This window comes from Pelmatolapia mariae, linkage group LG9, assembly GCF_036321145.2.
Source record: "Pelmatolapia mariae isolate MD_Pm_ZW linkage group LG9, Pm_UMD_F_2, whole genome shotgun sequence".
NCBI classification, from domain to species: Eukaryota; Metazoa; Chordata; class Actinopteri; order Cichliformes; family Cichlidae; genus Pelmatolapia; species Pelmatolapia mariae.
In genome coordinates this window covers 21840190-21860066 of record NC_086235.1, presented here as the reverse complement: position 1 = coordinate 21860066, position 19877 = coordinate 21840190, and the positions used below count along the sequence as shown (strand labels likewise).

Below are 19877 nucleotides of genomic sequence, written 5' to 3'. Positions count from 1 at the left end.
AGGTGGACTTGCTGGTGTGTTTTGGATAATTGCTCTGCTGCAAACCCAAGTGCGCTTCAGCTTGAGTTCACAAACAGATGGCCAGACATTCTCCTTCAGGATGTTTTAGGAGACAGCAGAAGTCTTCCACGCAGCAAAACAGCCCCATGCCATCACACTACCACCACCATATTTTACTGTAGGTATGATGTCGCTTTCCTGAAATGCTGTGTTACTTTTACACCAGATGTAATGGAACACACACCTTCCAGAAAGTTCAACTTTTGCCTTGTCAGTCCACAAAGTATTTTCCCATAAGTCTTGGGGATCGTCAAGATATTTTCTGGCAAAACTGAGGTGAGCCTTTAAGTTTCTTTTGCTCAGCGGTGGTTTTCGTCTTGGAACTCTGCCATGCAGGCCATTTTTGCCGAGTCTCTTTGTTACAGTAGAGTCATGAACACTGACCTTAACTGAGGCAAGTAAGGCCCTCAGTTCTTTGGATGTTGTTGTGAGGTCTTTTGTTACCTCCTGGATGAGTCATTTCTGTGCTCTAGAAGTAATTTTGGTCAGCCAGCCACTCCTGGGAAGGTTCATTACTGGTCCATGTTTTTGGCATTTGTGGATAATGGCTTGTGTCTTCACTGGAGTCCCACAGCTTTAGAAATGGCTTTATAACCTTCTCCAGACTGAGAGATCGCAATTACTTTGTTTCTCACTTTTTCCTGAACTTCTTGGACCGTGGCATGATGTCTGGCCTACTTTTTGGTCTATCTTTTGGGGATTTTAAAAATAAACACCTTAATTTAGAAACAGCATTTTGTGTTTACTTGTGCGATCTTTGTCTAATATTTAACTTTGTTTGATAATCTGAAACATTTAAGTGCGACAAACATACAAAAATAGGAAATCAGGAAGGGGGCAAACACGTTTTCACACCACTGTATCTGTTTGGTCTTTAAGGGAAAAAAAATGAAAATAAAACATTGTCTGTTGTTTCCTTTTTATTTCATCACATGCCCTTTTACAAATGACTTTTGTCCTGCCAGCTCAACCACTAGAACAGCCCGTACAGCCATATTGATTCTTGAAACACTTCATTTCTTTGCAAGTCAATCCTAACAAATGCTGCACTTGACTGTTAACAGGTGGATGAAAAAAATGGTTAAACGACTTAGTAGGAGAAGTCACGCAGACAGAGTAGAAATCTTCAAAAGTCAGCTTGACACTTTGGGGACATGTGATTGACACTGGATACAGAGGTTGTGGTAACATTTTAAAACCAAGTGCAAATATATTTTAAGACAAACACAACTAAATGCTTTTTAAGCCTTTATAAGAGAAAGGGAATGAAGCATAATACAAGTTAGTTAGCATGCCTTGTTTACTGTAGTACAGCACAAGCCTTGATAACCAGCACATTTTGCATCACTCTGAGGATTTCATACTGGTTATTTTGTGGGGGAACAGTGTGAACTAACACAGCTCAGTCCTGCTCTATAGGATTTTCTGCTTACAGTATCCACTTCTAACTATCCAAGTCCAACCAAACTGAACCATTAACCAGGTCAGTACAAATTTGTAGACGCTAACAGAAAAAAAAATCTCTAAACCACAAAACAAAAATGTCTGATGAAGAGATTTTGCCATGCTTTACTTTAGACTTGAGTTTTTATTTTAACTTAAGCTATCTTACAACATTATAACATCAGATAGAGATTTGCATCGTCAACCAATAAATGAAACTTTTTAGTGGTTATTGTCTTAATTGCCTAGCTAGATAGCAACATGAAAGCTGCCACTTACACTGAAATTGGAAGCATGCTTTTGTCTGAATTTAAGGACCAATTATACATAACATTAGAAGAATTTCTAAATGGGAATTAGTGATGGGATGAGCAAATGGTCTGGTATGTCCTTTAAAAGAGCTTAAGCTTAAGATTAAATGCAGACTTCCATGAATTATCAAACAGATGAACTTATATTTTATTACAGGATCACAGCTTTAATCTATTTATTACACGGGTTACTATAAAGACACGCACACACAGTACAGAGAGCCAATCAGGGTGACGGTCTGTGACATTTAAATGCTTGATGAACTTGTAGTGCAGTGGACTGAGCTTCAATGACAGCAAATGGTTACATTCAGACATGTAAAGGAGAAAGAAATGAAACTTGACATTTTACTGCTAATGAGGACAAATGTGGGGCCAACACACTACCAGAGCAGAGTAGGAGTCTGAGAGACAAGCCCTCTTCTTGCTGATTTCTGCACAATTTCAAACTCAGACTGTAGGCTGGAAAGGTATCTGGTAGTCTGAGTGAGTAATAGGTCACGCAGGATTTACCTAATTGATAAAATTTTTCAGCGGTTCTGCTTAAAGCTTCAGAGGGTTAGAGTGCACATTCAGAATACGCAAGCATCTTTTCTGTGCAACTTTTCGATCTGAGGGAGAAAATATATACAAAATAATATAGCAAGAACACATCTTACTTGCAAACCAGGCAAAACACTTTAATAGTCTAAAAAATACATGTATTGAATAAGAAGGATGCTGCATTATAAAAAGAAAAAAAAACAACTAGTCAATCTTACTCCACTTTCTTAAATTACTGAATAAGATCTAAGAGACTACAATCAGCAAACCTCCTCATTATAAATTATGAACATTCAGTAACAAGATGTTTGGGATCAATGTATGGATTTGGTGGCATTACTATTCTGAGAGGAGAGAAGGACTGAGCAACAGAGGAAATGAAAAAAATGGGCATTAGCTCAAAATAGGGGACTACAAAGGACAGTGGAGTGGCATCAGCTTGGATCAGTTTGACGATGGGTTCAAATTTGGGTGAGGGAGGAGAGGGAGAAGGAAGAAGGGGGTGGCATATAGCAAGAAGTGGCAGGTTTCTCTGTGTGTCACTCTCCATGGTGCTGAAACATTTAAACATCCACTCCTATCTTTGTGTGTTGCTGTGACTAGCTGTTGGAAATCTGCTAAAGCTGTGACATGAGGGGTCAGATAACTACATGTAACATCTCACCTTTACACTGGTTCTCATCCCAGGGGTAGACACAGTTCTGCATGCCATTACACACGAGTGTGTTATTTATGCACATGTTACTGTGACAGAAGAAGGCATCTGCATCGCATGGAGCTGGAAGGGGAGAGAGCACAATGAGCAATTAAGACATAAAGAAGTTTATTTATATTTGCACATTCAGTTCACAGGACAAGTTCAATGCAATTTTTAGTATATTTACCATCTCTAAAAACAGCAAGCACGAAGGACAATTACATGCGCTACTGTACTGATCATTATAAGAAGTAGAGCAGAAGTCCAGCGTGGCATATTTTCAGACTCAGTTCAAACCTGCTTCCCCTGAACCCATCTGTTCTTCATGAATTTTCATTCTCACCCTCCTCTTCAAACATTTGGAGAGACAACTTGTGGATATGAATGAATTTCTTGTTATGTGTGCGAGCTGTATGTGTGTGAGTGTGCGGGGTGTCTGGAGAAAAAGTCATGACATTTTACAATCCTTTGCGCACACACACCCAAAACAAATCCTTTCTATTTATACTGCATGTTGTTTATTTGTTCACCGTGACACCTGCCCCCATGGTCTGACCTGACGGAGACACAACATTCACGTGTTTTGTCTCAGTGTGAGGAAGAGGAGCCATTCATCAGAAAGACATGGCCTTCAAATCAATGTGCTGATGTCGCAGGCTATTATACACGGTATTTTCACGTTCACGTGAAAAAGAAAGTTTTCGGATTACCGTATGTAGTTAGGTGAAAATCTGAGTACACCCTTCTTGCTTCCCTATGATTTAAGAGGGTAAGTAGCAGCCAGGTGCTGCTAATCAGACACATTTGATTAAATGATCACGAGCAAATTTGAGCACCTCTATAAAAGCAGAGGTTTTGGCAATATTCGGATGTGCAACATTCAGTTGAGTGTTAGGACAATGCTGCCCCCCTCCCAAGATCTACATCTCAGGCTTGCCAGGGCTCAATTAGTATGTCAAATGTTAAAGTTCAAGAAAGTATGGCAAGTTTGGGTTGCTAGGAGAAAGTCTCTTTTCTCTAAAAAGAACCTGGAAACGCGGCTTAGATTTGCAAAGTTATGTACATCCTCAACACCAAATCAGACTGATAGATAGATGATAGATGTCTTTTATCACCTGACCCTCCTGTTGCAAAAGTATCCCTAAAGCATACGAAGCTGAATATGTCTGCTCCATGCACATGGCTTTATGTGAAAAGGATGCAGAAAGCAGAAGTAATGCAGGATCGCTTTCAGTTTCTCTGTGTTTTAAAAGTGAGTGACATGTGAAGAGAATGGATGGCTCTGTTTAGCTGCTGGCTGTTTTGTTGCAGAGGAGCTGTCCTTCCCTGGTCTCTTGCATGTCTCTTACTGTCTCTCTTTATCTCTCACCTTCTCCCCACTCACACACAACACTGGCACTGGTGCTAAAGCAGCTTGCCAGTGGTATGGCAGAACTGGGGACTATTTGACAGTGTTACCGCTGTGATGTATGGCTGTTTTCATCCCAGTTCTCATCCCAAGTGAATAATAACACACCAAATTAGAGTGACTTATCTGTATCTCTCTCTGTAACCCATCCTGTCTGGGCCTTTGCCAGCATTTCCTGAGTCATATTGGCTCTCTGTGTGTGTTCTAATACTCCTCTTCTCATTTTCTCCCCCCAGCCTCAGTCTGTTTTTCTAATCCTTTATGTCATGTAGTACTCTCCACACCAAAGCTGTGACAGTTTGTTTTTGCTAACAGCCACCAGAGGGAGCCCACGCCTTCTCGTTTTCCACTCAAGGCAGGGTGAGACCAGATGTTATAAAGAGCGTGATCTACACTAATCTCCTGCAAAATTAATTTCAAGACATTCTGTAATAAAAGTGCCCTTTTGCCCACACAGAAATGTCCACAGTCGCTGCTGGAAGCATAAATTAAGTCGTAAATGAGTGGCTGATGAAAATAGTCTGGGTGTCTCTGCAGAGCAGGGTCTAAGAGCAAAGAGGAGTCTGCAGTGAAGTGCTATAAGCAACACCTGGTTATCATGAATCTTTAAATTCAATCTACTGTAGATCTCTGCTTCATGGGGTTTTGATTTAAAGTGCAGTTATAATATTTCTATGAGATGCGTTTGATGAGTCTTTGTTTTTTGTCATGAGTGATTTTTTAATAAAGATCTTTTTTGTTTGGTACACATGCAATAATGCAAGCTCTCACGTGTTATGATTTGGGATAGTCAGCACCTACCTGAGTCTTGTTTTTTTTTACACATAGAGTTATTTTCTGTTACTCCACGGACTTTTTGATGCTTCTTTTTTATTTTCTGCTATGATTATCTAGATTTCAATACTGCTGATAATAAATACAGTAACACTACCCAGCAGAGTGCATCTGGTACTGATTTTTTACAATGCCCAGCACTACAGTCTCTCCATAATCCTTCCAAAGCTTTCTACCTGCAAAGCAACCAGAGTGCTTACAGATGATATAATCTAATCTAAGACCAAGCACGCTGACAGGCATTAGCATATTGTGTTGGTCTCAAACTCTTTCATGCACACAGTAAAGAAGCTTTCCTATAAGCAAAAAGTGACATGTGTAGTGAAGCCAGAGCAAATTTCCATCTGCAACCCCGGAGACGTGTTGCAGATGAGCCGTAACAATGCTGACAGCTGAGATGTCGCAAGCGTACATTTATCACCTAAGACATAATTGGTTCTTGGGTAGAGGTAGGTATCACTTGTGCTTCACATTTGTAACTGTATACTACCTTCATAGCAGGGCTGTTTATGCGCTTCTGTGTGTGCGTGCATGTGTGTGTGTATGTGAGAGAGAGGATGGCAGCAGTAAAGTTCAGTGCTAGTGTCAGCAGGTGTAAACTCTTCACAGATGGTAAAGCTGCATGTTTGTGTTTGAGAACATTGCGTTTCCCACATGAGCAGTTTGCCGGGTGTCAGCAGGTCTGAACGGTACTCCAAGAGCCGCTGGTTCCACTGGGAACCAACGGCTGGGAACAAACATCCAATGGTTTAGGATCTCCATGGCTGGGGAGCACTTATGGTAACAATTGGGCTATAAGCAGCTGCATGCGCGCACAGCAGAGTCACTCATCTGCAGTGATCACATAGGGCATGAAAGCTATTCAGATTTACGCCATTAGTTTTTTTCATATCAGCTGGTTTTTGCTGTTCTGAGCTTTCATTTTTCTTTTTGTTACATTTCTGTGCAATAAAAAGTCATTTTATTTGTTAAAACTAAATCTAAACTATATTTTGACATTGCTTTTTCTAAGCTTACATTTGGCTGTTTAACGGGGGATCTTTTATCTCACATAAATGTTCAATGACTCATTTAAATAGTCGGAATATATGATGTGTTCATTAAAAACAAACAGCAGAAAAATCAATGTTTTGTTCATGTAACTGAAACAATAGACCCGAGGGCACCTGTTCAGTAAATGTGTCTAACAATATCAAATACAGTGCTTTTCAAATTTATCAGACCACCTGTCATAAAAAAAAACGCAAACTTTTTAGAAATCTGCTAAAACCAAAAATGTTATTGTCAAGGGGAACAATTAACTGCTAAAACAAACTCTTCTCTTCAGGAATACATGTTATTAACTGTGTTTTGGCATCTTAATAAAAAAACAATATAGTACGTTTTCAAAAACAGAACACCACTTTATACATATCAAATAGAAGCAAATAGATCTGTCCTGAGAACAGATAAGGAGCGTAAAACAAGCAAAGTCTGAATTGTTTGCGTTTTTCGCAGCTCTGGTATATTAGTGCATTCACTGTTGACAGGGTTGCTGCAGTGCTGCTGAGCTGTGGTGGATGCTGCTCTAAAGGCTGAGGTCTGGCTGGGGATCGCCTGAGTGACTTAGGCAGAGGCGTTGCCCCGGCAACAGCACATCCTGGCTCTGCTTGGTGAAAGGGCCTCACAAAGGGGACACTGACTTCACAACGTAAACAACTCTGTCGCTATTGCAGTTGCTTACTGATTAAGCTAAGCACAAGCACACAATAAACAGCCAATGAAGACAAGGTGCAGGTGTGTAAAGTGATAAACAGATTGCAGTTCAGTCTTTTATTAAACCTCTCTTTTTATGAGTTAATGGTTCTTCTCACAAATGATAATGTCAGTGGTTCCAGTCCTTTTGAAATGGCAGCAAAAAGCATTAAAATAACTTTAAAATGCAGTAAGTCGTTCATTTAAACAGTTTGAAAATAATATTCTAAGATTTAGATCTACATTCAGAAAGAAGCCCCATTCAGTTTCTGAAAACGCTCAATAGTGTGCAGCTGCGTGCACCTATTTCCTCGTGTCCTTGTCATTAAAAGGCACCGACTGACGCTGACACGGTGTAGACTAATGGGCCCCAGACCCTCTTCATTCATGTCGCTAGTACAAAGAACGGCCTCTCCACACGACTATCTCTATCAATGAAAATCCGCTGAATGAGAAATAGACAGACTTTGAGTGTGTTTGTGTGAATTTCAGTCTTGCTCAGATTTTTTTGGCTGAAACAAAACAGGTAGATGTGAACATATTGTAGGTTTGGCGCAGTCACAGTCTCTACCTATTTTAAACAAAGGAATTAGCTGGTGCAGATGCTCCACCTGTGTTAATGCAGCAGAGCTGAACTCAAATCCACCTGTGCTGTCATCTTCACATTTACCCACAGGCAAGATTCCCTGTGATGGAAATGGTGTTCCGTGGTTTCCTGCTTGCTGCTGTTTACATTATTATGAATCTTAATGGAAACTCATTATAGACCATTTCCTATGACGAAAGATTCCAGATGAAATATGACCAATGTGGAAGAATCACAGTGATATCTCTGATTGTGTTTTAAAACTCGTTATTGGAATAATTCTGCAACTGAACATAGCGTGGGAAAATGTAAATGCCTCTATAACCTGCGATTACTAGGCAACCAACAGGAATGCAGCATGAAATTACACACTGATCGACACTCAATTAAGAAGAAAATCTAGTTGAGGCAAAAGCCTTGTTTGCACGATGTGTCGACCAGCTGTTATTATGACTGCACCGCGGGGGGTTTAGCATGAAAAACAAATATCAGAGGAAGTAATAATGTGTCATGTGTGTGTGTGTTTCAGCAGGTATTTGCATTGCACTGTCTGCACAGACCAAACATGATATTGTACACAAGTTTCTTAGGTTTACATAAACTTATAAGAGTGCAGCAATCTCACAGTTTGTAGGTGCTTTTATTTTGGCGACTGCAATTAAGCAAAGACCAGATGAAGAAAGCTGCCTAAGCAGGTAGATCATACTGCAGTAAACATCAGCTTACGTTCTTGGTAGGTTGTGAAAAGGATGCGGAAGCGACTTTTGCGGCTGGCCTCGTCTGCCCACATCCTGATGACTCCCAGCGTGGAAACCAGCATGATGTCGTTGGCCACCGTGGAGCAGAACTTGCTCTTCAGGTCTTCCACTGAACTGAGACATGACGGGATGAGATAAGCATGCATATTTTATTATCCAGTAACATAGGCAGTCACTGTGCATCTTAATAATCCACAGTGTTGGAAAGAGCAGTCCTGGTTGCTTTAATGTTTTTTTGTTTTTTTTTCTGGGCTGTTATCGTCTGATCACTGCTAAATATTCTGAATCTCTCAAGATAATAAACTGCCGCTGAGCTCAAGTGTGTAGTAGATAGTGATTCAATTATATCCTTATCTCAGTGTATCAAATATTGTTTTCTTTAATCTGGATTTCAAAATCTCATTATTTGGAGATTAAAAACAGGTTACTTTATATTAATAGACTTGTTTGTGAGAAGTGCGCGAGAAGCAAGTGTGCAGCTTGCATGCTGTGAGTTAGATAAGAAGATCAATACCGCTCTCATATCTGTCCTTAAACTGCAAATCTACAGTCAGCAGTTGGTTAGTGTAGCTTATCATGAGGACTGGAATGGATAGCCTGACCTGGTTCTACCCACAGCTAATAAAATCCAGCATCCAGATCCTCTAAAGCAGGGGTGTCGAACATAAAGCCAAGGGGCCAGAATCGCCCTGGCAAGGACTCCAGTCCGGCCCAATGGATAGCTTTAGAAAATGTGAAAGAGGCCTTACATTTTTGGACAATTAAGTGTATTTTAATAAGTTTTAGACATTTTGACATTTTCTGTAAGCTCAGTGTTATAATTACAGGACAGTTTTTGAACTGTACACATTTATTTCTTACAGCTAAAGCCCAAACAGTCATGCTGACACATTTCTTTCATTTGCTACAGCAGCATTTATATATCATGTAGAAAGACTGAGATGTACTGTTGGAACTGCACTTCTTTCTCTTATAATGAAATATCTCTATTAAACCTGTAGTTAAAGTCCGGCCCACTCGTGATCAGAGTGGGCTGTATGTGGCCCTCGACATAAAACGAGTTTGACATCCCTGCTTTTTTCTGCTGCCTAAAATTTTACGTAAGTAAACTTGAAAAGAAATCCTGCCCAAATTCCTGAATTTAAATAATTTAATTGCATGTAAATTTTCCATGTAATTTTTTTTTTTTACAATTGTAAAATTTTACATTTAATCAAATTTGATTTACTCGATTGGTATACATTCAGTTTATAGCAAGCACAATTCCCTTAGTAAAGAATTATTTGAATAAATTAACCTTTTGATATTATATATTTCCATTGCATATTACTCAAAATTATTGCTTCATGTTTGTTGAGGGGGAAGACTCCCATTTTTGACTGCATAAATGGAAATTATGAAGTTGTGATGTTACATATGCTGTGATTTGACCCTTTCCAGTCATTCAGCTCAGTTCATCTGTATTTCCCATATAGACATGAGTAGCATCATTCTTTTTATCTAGCTTTCATCAACAAAGCCAATATGTGATTACCCTTTAACTCAGCTAAAATACTTAAACGGTTTCCAGTTGACAGAAATCAATTCCTCTTAAATTAAAATTGGATTTTTTTTAGGTGACTTCAATTTCATGTTTTCAGACCAGAAGCTCATGTAAGACTAACCTATCATTAACTGAACAGCATAAAGTTGTTATATGAGGATAAAGTAAAGTGAGGTTAAGTAACATTTATACAACTGAAGATTTAAAACGAAGCCCTCTTGTGCAACAAGAGCATGTCACATTAAAGATGTCAAAAAAAAAAAAAAATCACACCTGCCGCCATCATACACTGCCACAAAGTTGCGCTTGCATTCATTGGAATTTGCCATCTCATAGTCGAGAAAACGCAGGTAGATCTGTCCGAGGAGGCAGACAGGAGGGAAAAACAACAAAGAGAAGAGAAAGAAAAAGAAGCGATCAGGGGAGGAAAATTGAAGGACACAGTAAGATTTGGAAGTGACAGAAGAAAGATGTGAAGCAAACAGCGGAGAGGAGAGACAAGTGAGAGAAAAGATTTCAGCTCTTTCCTATTACTGCCCGGGCATCTCAGTCATTATCCAAGTGCCTGATATAGCAGCCCTGTAATGAAATAAGACTGACAGACAGCAGCTAGCACAAAGTCATTACATACGCATTTCAAATGAAGACTCAAAGACAGACGGAGTCTATTAGCTTTGCACTCATTATCCATATCTGTTGAGATAAAGAATTACATAAAGCCTACAACCTTGTTAAACTTTAAGGAGATGTTGGACATTTTGCCACCAGCTTTGGATATTTAAGCAAAAAAAATGTCATCATTTAAAATTAAAATGCAAAGAACTTATACACCAAAGGACATATTTGGTATATAACAGACTTACCTTATGTCTAACTATTCATGAAGCAACTAAGACAGATACAACACATGCTCTGTTTTAACATCCTAACAATCCCTCGTTGAGTGAAATATCCACCTTGCTATCCACCTTGACTCTTCATAGTAGCTATTCTGCACTTCCTAACTGTCTCCGCACCATTTTCTGTCACTCATTCATCAGGCTGAGATCCCCCAATCACAGCTATGGTTCTGGTCGGCCGCGCACAGCACTTGCCATCATTACGGTTAATGAGCGGACGGCTCCTGGACTGTGACAGGGAAATTTGACGCTTTAAATACCCAAAGACAAAAGCTGCAGATGGAGCAGGATAATGGACCCTGCAATGTCAACTTGGCTTCAACAACATGACAAGCGAAATGGACTAGAGGGGGGAAAACAAGCTAGCTAATTCTCCTGAGGTATCACACTGATGTCAATAATCAGTCTAATAAAAAATAATCATATTCAGCTATACTGTCACAAGGATGGGGGCAGCGTTTTCTCTCCTATACTGCAATTGTGGAATTAAATACTGTCAAATTCATTGCAGGCTTTCTGATGCAAAGATGTATCCAGTTATAAACTCAATCACATAGGAAGCATGTGACTAAAAGTGATTTGTCCCAGGGAGTGTATAGATTACATTCATATTAATGGCTCTACACTGGGAGAGGGGGAGAGACTCTGAAAACACACTTAAGCTGACGCCACTTTGAGTGCTGTTGTGTTCTTGTCAATATTACAATGATTTCCAGTACAGAGCATGAAATATGACTGAAAGCTTTAGACTGGAGATACATGCAGTAAGTGCCTAAAATTTGGTTTCTCAGCAGTTGGGATAATGCCGTGATTAAGTTAGTGATCTGAGATGAATGTCACTTGACATTGTAGTACAATATAAAAAGGTTTCTAAGTTTAGAAGTTCTAAGTTTTTAAGAACAAGGAAAACTTTGGATTAAGGGAAAACTGCCAGAAATGACTTTGACTAAGAACAAAGAATTTATAATACGTGGATGATGGCCCCTTTCCATATGGCAGATTACCAAAGACGACAGATTTAATGCAAAAATTTTAAGGTTATAGTGAAGGTTAAGGTTACAGTTAGGGACTCTCTGCCAATTTTTTCTCTGTCTGTTCTAGAGTTGAAGAGGCAAATAATTGGTAAAAGCACCAATGAGCATGTTAATTAGGACACTTGGCCCCGTCGTTTCATCGTCAGCGAATGGTGGGAGAATTAGACACGAAGTTTTCCACCTACAGCACAAAAAATGCACTAAATTCAGCCATCTGTAACCGATAAAAGTACTTTTTCAGCAAGCGGAGACTAATTGCTAATGCAAAACAATGTTGATATAATGAACAAATTAGGATTTTGGCATAGACTTCAATTGGTGCTAATGGCTAATTAAAGCAATAAAACTACAGCCATTAAAGAGCATAATCCCCAGTCTTGACCATCATGACTGTTTCTGGATGGAAGCATGACAGTGGTGGTGTTGAGGAAGGGGGCATCGACTGCTTCTCCACACTGATCACGTTAGAATATCTGAACGGATGCACTGTCATAAAATTGTGTACAGAGTCTTGGCTCTAAAGCTGGTTTATGCGCAAGTAATGAGAATAAGGTCAGCTCTATTTCATATTTCATATAATCATATGGATACACAGAACCTGTGGCAAGGTTCAAAACCTTTGATACTGGTTTTTGGTTCAGTTTCTTTTAATCAATCGGTTCCTTTGCTGATATCTCAAAATTGTCAGTTATCGTGTGAAAATGTAGCTTTTAATTTTAAATATATAACCATTATGAAAGCCTAACCAGTGACCTGCACACTAACCAGTTAAATGAAAAACTGGCCCTCAGACTGGCCGATGGCTTTCTAGGGTGAGAGTTTCTAATATTGTAGCATGCTAACATGCTTAACTCGAGTACTTTTGTATGGCAGGCCATAAGGATGTGCATGTCTGTGAAAAAAAAATCCTTTTAGTATTGTCTTTGATCAGGCGTTGCATACACAAACTCATTATCTGACCGATGTAGTTACTGTGTGCACTGACTGGAAGGTGAACAGGAAGGCCTCATTATGTGACAAATATATAACAGTTACTAACAAATTCACAAATAAAAGCTTCTGATGTTGTTTTTCTGCGGCTCCTAAACCCTAACAGGCCGATGATGAAGAAAAAATCTGAGTGCAGATGGCATCACAACACAGAATGACAGCAACGGATAAGATAGATACAATCACCAATTTGTACGGTGAGAGATTGGCTCCAGCAGGGAAATAGGCTGCTTCTTCATTGATTGCAGCGCCCAATAATGACGCCGAATCCATCATTGACCGGGGAAGAATATGCTCTCTCTGTTGCTAAAGGGTGTCTGTAACAGCGCGTGCTGTTCATTACAGTCAGAATGAATGTCCATATTTTGACCATTATCTTGAAAGGATGTAGAAGGTGTCAGACAGCGCGGGCAAGAAAAATCCAGACTGTGTAAAACAGACGGGACAGAGATGCTCTGTGGAAAACAGAGAAACTGATGAGGTAACTGAATGTATCCCTCAGTACAGCTAATAAGTTTTCGCTGAAAATAGCCCAAAGAACCTAAAAAAACAGAGCAGTGGTGATGGGAAGAGTTTATAAATTTAAATATAATGCAGTTTCAGTTCAAAGCTGTTGTAAATCACTCTTATTAGGCATGTATATCACTGTGAATCCTAGTGAAGGGTAATCTATTCTGAAGTGGAGGATGAATGGTGGTGTAAAGTAACGTGATGGTATTAAATTTGGTGCATTGCTGTGACTTCTGGCAACAACACATGGTCATTACTGCTTACTTGCAGGTATGTTTTTCAGTCAGTCTCCACCTTTCTTTCCTTTTTACTCCATCCCTCTCTCTGCCATCTGCCATGTGCCATCTCACCCCCAAAACTCCATCCCTATATATTTAAGATCTTCAATAAAACGCATTATTAAGCACTGCTTTCCCTTATCCCCTCCTTTCTCATGCTTCCACCTCCTCTCCTACCCCCTTCTCCCGGCTTCTCTCTGGAGTGCTCCGGTGCAGTCTAATTAGAGCCTCCGGTATAGGATGTCATTATCTCTGCTGTTTCTGGCACACTGGGTGTAGTGCAGTAGTGTATAAGCATAGGGAAATGAACACCTTGCCTTACACACTGTGCGACCTCCATGCATGCATACATACAGTAATGTAGTCCCCCTCTCTGCAGCAGCATGTGAGCATGCATGTGTCTGCCTGACAGAGGTAGTAAGGAACCAAAGCAGACAAAGAGAGAAACTGTAGGTTTTTTATATTTTATGTGTAACTGAGTGCGAATAGTTGCAGTGCAGGTGGGAGCTTCAGGACTGTGATTTACAGAAGATAGAGTTGTATTAAAAATTTGATTTGCTGCCTTGTCCATCAGTGCCAATGACTGTCAGCCTCTGGCCCATGACTTGGCCTCGGAGGCATTTCTGCAGTACGAAATGTGACACTTATTCAAACTAATACATCATACTGCCAGGCTTGCTTGCTTTGTTACTCTTTCATGCACATAACTAACGTATTCACACACAAACGGAGGATGCATGTGATGCACACAAACTTGACTTGTCTGTTTTGATGGCTCACTGGCAATGCATCAATTGATTTTTTCGCAATCTTTTAAAAAAAGAAAAAAAAAATCAAGCATAACCTTTAACCCTGGCAAGACTCCCTGCTAATAACTGTTTCAATTTAACACTTATTGTATGCTTCCATGTGATGACTGAGAGTAAGTCTCCTGATTGATGATGCAGTTGTATAACTCCCGTGGCCTTGAGTTTTCAAAACAGCTGAATCCGAAGGTCATTTCTGAAGGGAAACCAGAGCATTAGCAGGAAATATGCGACCCGAGGAATATGCCAGATAAGAACAAATACTGTGCCCATGAATAACAGTCGAACCATTATCAGCCAGTCATATCATAAGCCAGTGTGTGTGTGTGTGTACATTACAGAGAGCCTGCAGTTCAGTATGAAAAACCTGTGTAGAAAAAAATACTGTGAACCTAATCACAGCCTCCATCTGATATAAACTATGCCTTAATAGCTTCTCTAATGTGTACTCTATAAATCTTAAAAGATCTCTACAGTAACCATAATAGCATGGCATCACTAATAAGCACTGAATTAGTGAAACTAATAGTGACACAGTAAAGCTGACAATACAGCTACCTTACCTCACCCCCTGGAATAACTGAACAATGCACGTACTCGGAAAAATGGATTCCTATTAACATTAAGTCAGAGCAAGTCACTATTTCATATGCTGCTGTAGTATCTTATTATAATGATCATGGCATATCATCTCTTGCCAACTGAGAGACGATGGCAGCAGAAACCTAAGAAAGAGGAGGAAGAGGAGGAACCATCATGGAAGGACAGGCCCCTGCATGGTATGTACGACCGGCAGATAGAGGAAGTGGCTGACATCAAGAAATCCTACCAATGGCTGGACAAAGCTGGACTGAAAGGCAGCACAGAGGCACTAATCATGGCAGCACAGGAGTAAGCTCTAGGCACAAGATCCATAGAGGCTGGGGTCTACCACACCAGGCAAGACCCCAGGTGCAAGCTGTTTAAAGATGGCCCTGATGCTAGCAGGCAGGGCATACGCATGGAATGCCATAACAAAGTGGCCGGCATAGTATACAGAAACATCTGTGCTGAGTATGGCCTGGAAGTCCCAAAGTCATTCTCCACCTAGTTTGGTGGAGAATGACCGAGCTAAGATCCTGTGGGACTTCGAGACACAGATGAACAAAATGGTGCTGGCTAACCAACCGGATATAGCGGTGGTAGACAAGCGAAAAAAGACGGCTGTAGTGATCAATCTAGCGATACCGAATGACAGCAACATCAGGAAGAAGGAACACGAGAAGCACCAAGGGCTCAGAGAAGAGCTCGAGAAGATGTGGAGGGTGAAGATAACAGTGGTGCAGTGGTAATCAGAGCACTTGGTGCCGTGACTCCCAAGCTAGGAGAGTGGCTCCATCTAATTGATGAGCCTCCGGGTAAATTTAGATTAAAAGCCAAGATGTGAATCCAGTAGGTTACAAATGTGCATTGCAACTGGGATCTTAAATTATTGACCAAAGAAATCAAACATGTACTATGTCCCTTAAATGCCTTAAATGTCTCTTTTTAAATAACAATTTAAATGCGTATGGTTTTTGGTGATCATCACCAGCCACACCTAACATTACTGTATTCCAGGTAAACATCAAACCCAAAGCTTACAGGTTAGGTTTTGTTTGTCTTTAAAATTGAGCAGATTTCTATGTAGCTTGCAAAGAAGACAAATAAATGTATATATATTTATTAAATGTATATACATTTTGTTTTTAAGTGTTTACATACAACCAGTTCTTTTGGTCATCTGACTCTCTACAGTGGCATAATGAAGATAATAAGAATGATAAAAATAAATAAGCCACATGTCTGTGCCATAAGTGAGTCATAGTTAAAGAAGCCCATCATGACCAAAGTTATAAATACATTCTCACATACGTACAAACCAGACACGCGCAGATCCAAAAGACACTGTAATATAAAACATGGGTTTATTTAATGTCACGATTTATAGTTTTAGTATTACGAGGGAGATCAAATATTTTAACATTTTAACTATGCAGACACCATAATTCCTTCCTGCCCTTGAAAGAATTGTTCTAACCATGAAAGTCAAAGTAAAATTGTGGCCTTATGCTATTAAATCAAACCCCTCAAATGCACTCAGAAGAGGGCCAACACTATTTGAGCAGCAGATTTACTGCAGTCATGGATGTACAGGATCAAACCATATAGACTCATATGAGAGGTGGTAGCATTTGTAAAATATAGCCTTTTCCTGCACTGCTGCTCTGCCCTTAGGAAACACTTAATCCCATGCATTAATGCAGCACAGGTACCTCTAGTAGATAAGGAAGCATGTCTAGTGTGTATTAGGGGTTGGAGCAAAGGTGTGCATGTATATGCATGTCCTGTATTTCTATATGCACGGAAGGTTGTGTGCAAAACACAGGCGAGGAAAACAAATGCAGGCTGTTGCAGGCCTCAGGGTCAAACTGCAACGCAACGCTATTTTATCAATGGTAACGCTTCCTGCCTCTCTTTGTTTGTTCAGTCCTCTCTCCTTCTGCAGCTCTCTCTTTTTTTTCTTCCCTCCCTCTATTCCTCTTGGCAACAGCTCACTGATTAAAAAAATGGGCCTGACCCCAAATAAACCCTTCTGCCTATCTGTCTGACCCTAGCGGGGAAACAAGTCCTCCCCCCAGCCACAAACACTCACGTCGGGATACTGCTGACAGCTGCAGACAAACTGACATGTAATATCAAAGCTTCCTGATGCAACCCCTGATCTTACTGCCTGTGTGGCGAAATATAGAAAGGAAACAGATAATTATTAAGAAAAAATATCCTCAATATCTCAACAGAAGCCGGAAATTTCACAAGGAATACATCCAGGATTTGTCAGCTGAACATTAGTCTTTCTGATGTAACTATGTTGTGCTGTCATCAGCCCAGCTAATGGGGACACAATTTCATTTCCATTTTATTTCATGTGACATTTCAAAATTTGGCTTCAAATCAAATTCACAGTTTGATGGGAGCGTAGTTTACGTCACTGACCTTGGAGCGCGGCGGGGCACGGATGTACCATTTACAGTCGACGGCCTCGGTGGCACCGGCCTTTCCGTCTCTGGTGATCTGATGAGACTCGACGATACCTTCTGGGCCAACCATGTCATACTGACAGGCTGAAACACACACATATGTATAAACACACCCAAAACAAATGCATGCACACATGCTTGGTTCATGCAGACAAACACCGATTAAGATGTATAACACATGCACCAACACACAGTATGTATATAAGTGATAGTAAAACAGCATAAATACACTTTAGAGAGACAAGAGAAGAAGAGTGGATGTAGAGAGAGAAAGAAAGCAGAAAGCGGGAGAGAGAGGGAGTGTACCTACAGGGCAGAGGTGGGGGTATTCCCAAGTCTGCAAAGTCTGGATCTGAGGAGAGAACAGAATAGAGGAAGGGGGAAATTATTTTTTAATATATGATTACAACATCAAAATCGTTACAGAGGAAAACACAACAAGGTTTATCTATGTACTGAGGAACTTCCTGCAAAGACAACAAACTGCTGTCCTCACATATAAATTATTTCAGCGTCTCTGAATGCTTTGCTGCTTTAGTCACCTACAGGAAGTTCTCCAGGTATTCTCCATATAACATCTGGTTATGTATGACCTTTGCACTTTGCACTGGTGGATTAAGCTTTAAAGCAACATAAAAAAAATATTTTTTAACTACAGGTACCAACACTGTTAAGGCAGCTGTGCCATTAACGTTTTAAACTGGGAAGTGCTCCAATATCTATTTGTCTATCTGAACCCGCACTAAGCTATATGCTAACATCACCATGCTAGCATTTTAATTACTATACAGTTGTTTAGTTTCTCATTTTAGCACGCTCACATCTACAACATTGGAAATGTAACTAAGTGTGAGCTCACAAACCGTTGCAGGGCATGCATGATAACGAGTCTAGCTGAAATCACTGAACCAAAGTACCAACGTTTTAGAAACTGATAAAGCAGCACATGAAGAAACCAAACTGAGCGGCAATTCTTTTTTTTTTTTTTAATCTATGGAGTATTTGAAAAAACGCTTTTTTGTTTCCTTTGAGTAGTTTGATAAAATTACAAAAAGAAATCTACTCCACCCACATGCAAAGTCCTGCAGTACAATAAAACAACCTCTTAATATGTTTGTCAGATATTGCTCTGAATAAAATCAAACGATTTGGAGGATTGAGGCAAATGCACACTTGTGCTTTAGTTCAATATTGTTATCAGGACATTGCAGCTGTGTTTTACAGTAATTTGGCTTTAAACCAAGACAGGTGATGATTTTGTGAAGTGTAGCAGCCAACTTATTGATGCCAACATGAGGTCACCGTCAAGTCAGTGTTTACTCACAATCAGGGTCGGGTAGCGACAGATCACATGCAACCAGCATCATGTAATATTATTCTTTAAAGAAACAAAAACCAAAATTAACCGTGATAAAAAAAAAATCTGTTCGATTATAGATCATCAACGATTATTAATCACATCGTAAGTACACCCTTAAAAGGCAAAAATAGTTTTTAAATTGGTGACCAATTGTGTTTAATAACTTATGATGAAGATGCCTAATATTTCCATTTCTTAAAAAATGTCCTGCTTGGTGGTGCATTTCAAGGTCCATGTTTAGTAATTCTGACTTATGAGAGTCCTGACTTTACAATCCATGATGGCAGCAGTGCATGCAAATGTTAGCAAAACTGCGAAACCTGTAATCTGCTGTGATCTGTGACCTGCTAAATAAGCGCCCTGACCAGTCTCTACCCACGACGGGTTGCAGAAGTGTTTTTAAAAGCATAAAGCATTTTTTTTTTAATAATTTCCCCTAGGGATCAATAAAGTATTCTGATTCTGATTCTGAAAACTGGTACTGCGCTGTATTGCTAGTGGTAAATGAATGACTCCACCTTGCTAGGAAGCATAACAAATCCTCACTTTTCTAATTTTACTACTGGAACACAAATAGCTAAATGCACAAACATGTCAGAGCTGAAGAATCTTTCTCAGTTAGATAGCCAGTGTTTAAAAAAAATGTTCATTAGGGTTGGAATTTTGTTTTAACCATCAGATAGCTTGCATGGATAATGGTAGCACTAGCTTAGCTCATTAGCTAACACACAATATCACTTATTTTAGCTATATTTCAAAGCAATTCGGGTTAGATTACATTTTTTGCAAATCAGTGGATGAATTGGTGTATCCAGTAATTCATGACATTCAGATGATCTAATCTGACCCTGCTTCCTGTGCAGATGACGCTGTAAGCCTCTGGAAAGTATACAGCAAAGATAACATTTCTTGGGCTCAGCTCCCCTGAGCTCACTGCTTAAGTCTCATTTTTGTTCCATTTAGCAGTGCCAGAACAAAGTATAACTGAGGCTTAACAGACCTAAACGGAAGAGAAGAAACATTA

The 19877-nt window shown here is 39.8% G+C and overlaps 1 protein-coding gene across 5 annotated transcripts in view; it reads right to left on the bottom strand.

The window, feature by feature from the left end:
- Positions 1-19877, bottom strand: part of neto1l (neuropilin (NRP) and tolloid (TLL)-like 1, like) — a 68454-nt gene that overhangs the window by 6159 nt on the left and 42418 nt on the right. For all 5 annotated transcript variants that reach the window (XR_010094849.1, XM_063483884.1, XM_063483885.1 and 2 more), the window contains exons 5-9: positions 17804-17845; positions 17450-17577; positions 10191-10273; positions 8343-8488; positions 3022-3135 (exon numbers count right to left, since the gene is read on the bottom strand). Coding sequence is in view for 4 of the 5 variants with exons in the window: in XM_063483884.1 (XP_063339954.1) it covers positions 3022-3135; positions 8343-8488; positions 10191-10273; positions 17450-17577; positions 17804-17845 (513 nt within the window). In the remaining variant the exon portion in view is untranslated. The remainder of the gene's footprint in view (positions 1-3021; positions 3136-8342; positions 8489-10190; positions 10274-17449; positions 17578-17803; positions 17846-19877) is intronic.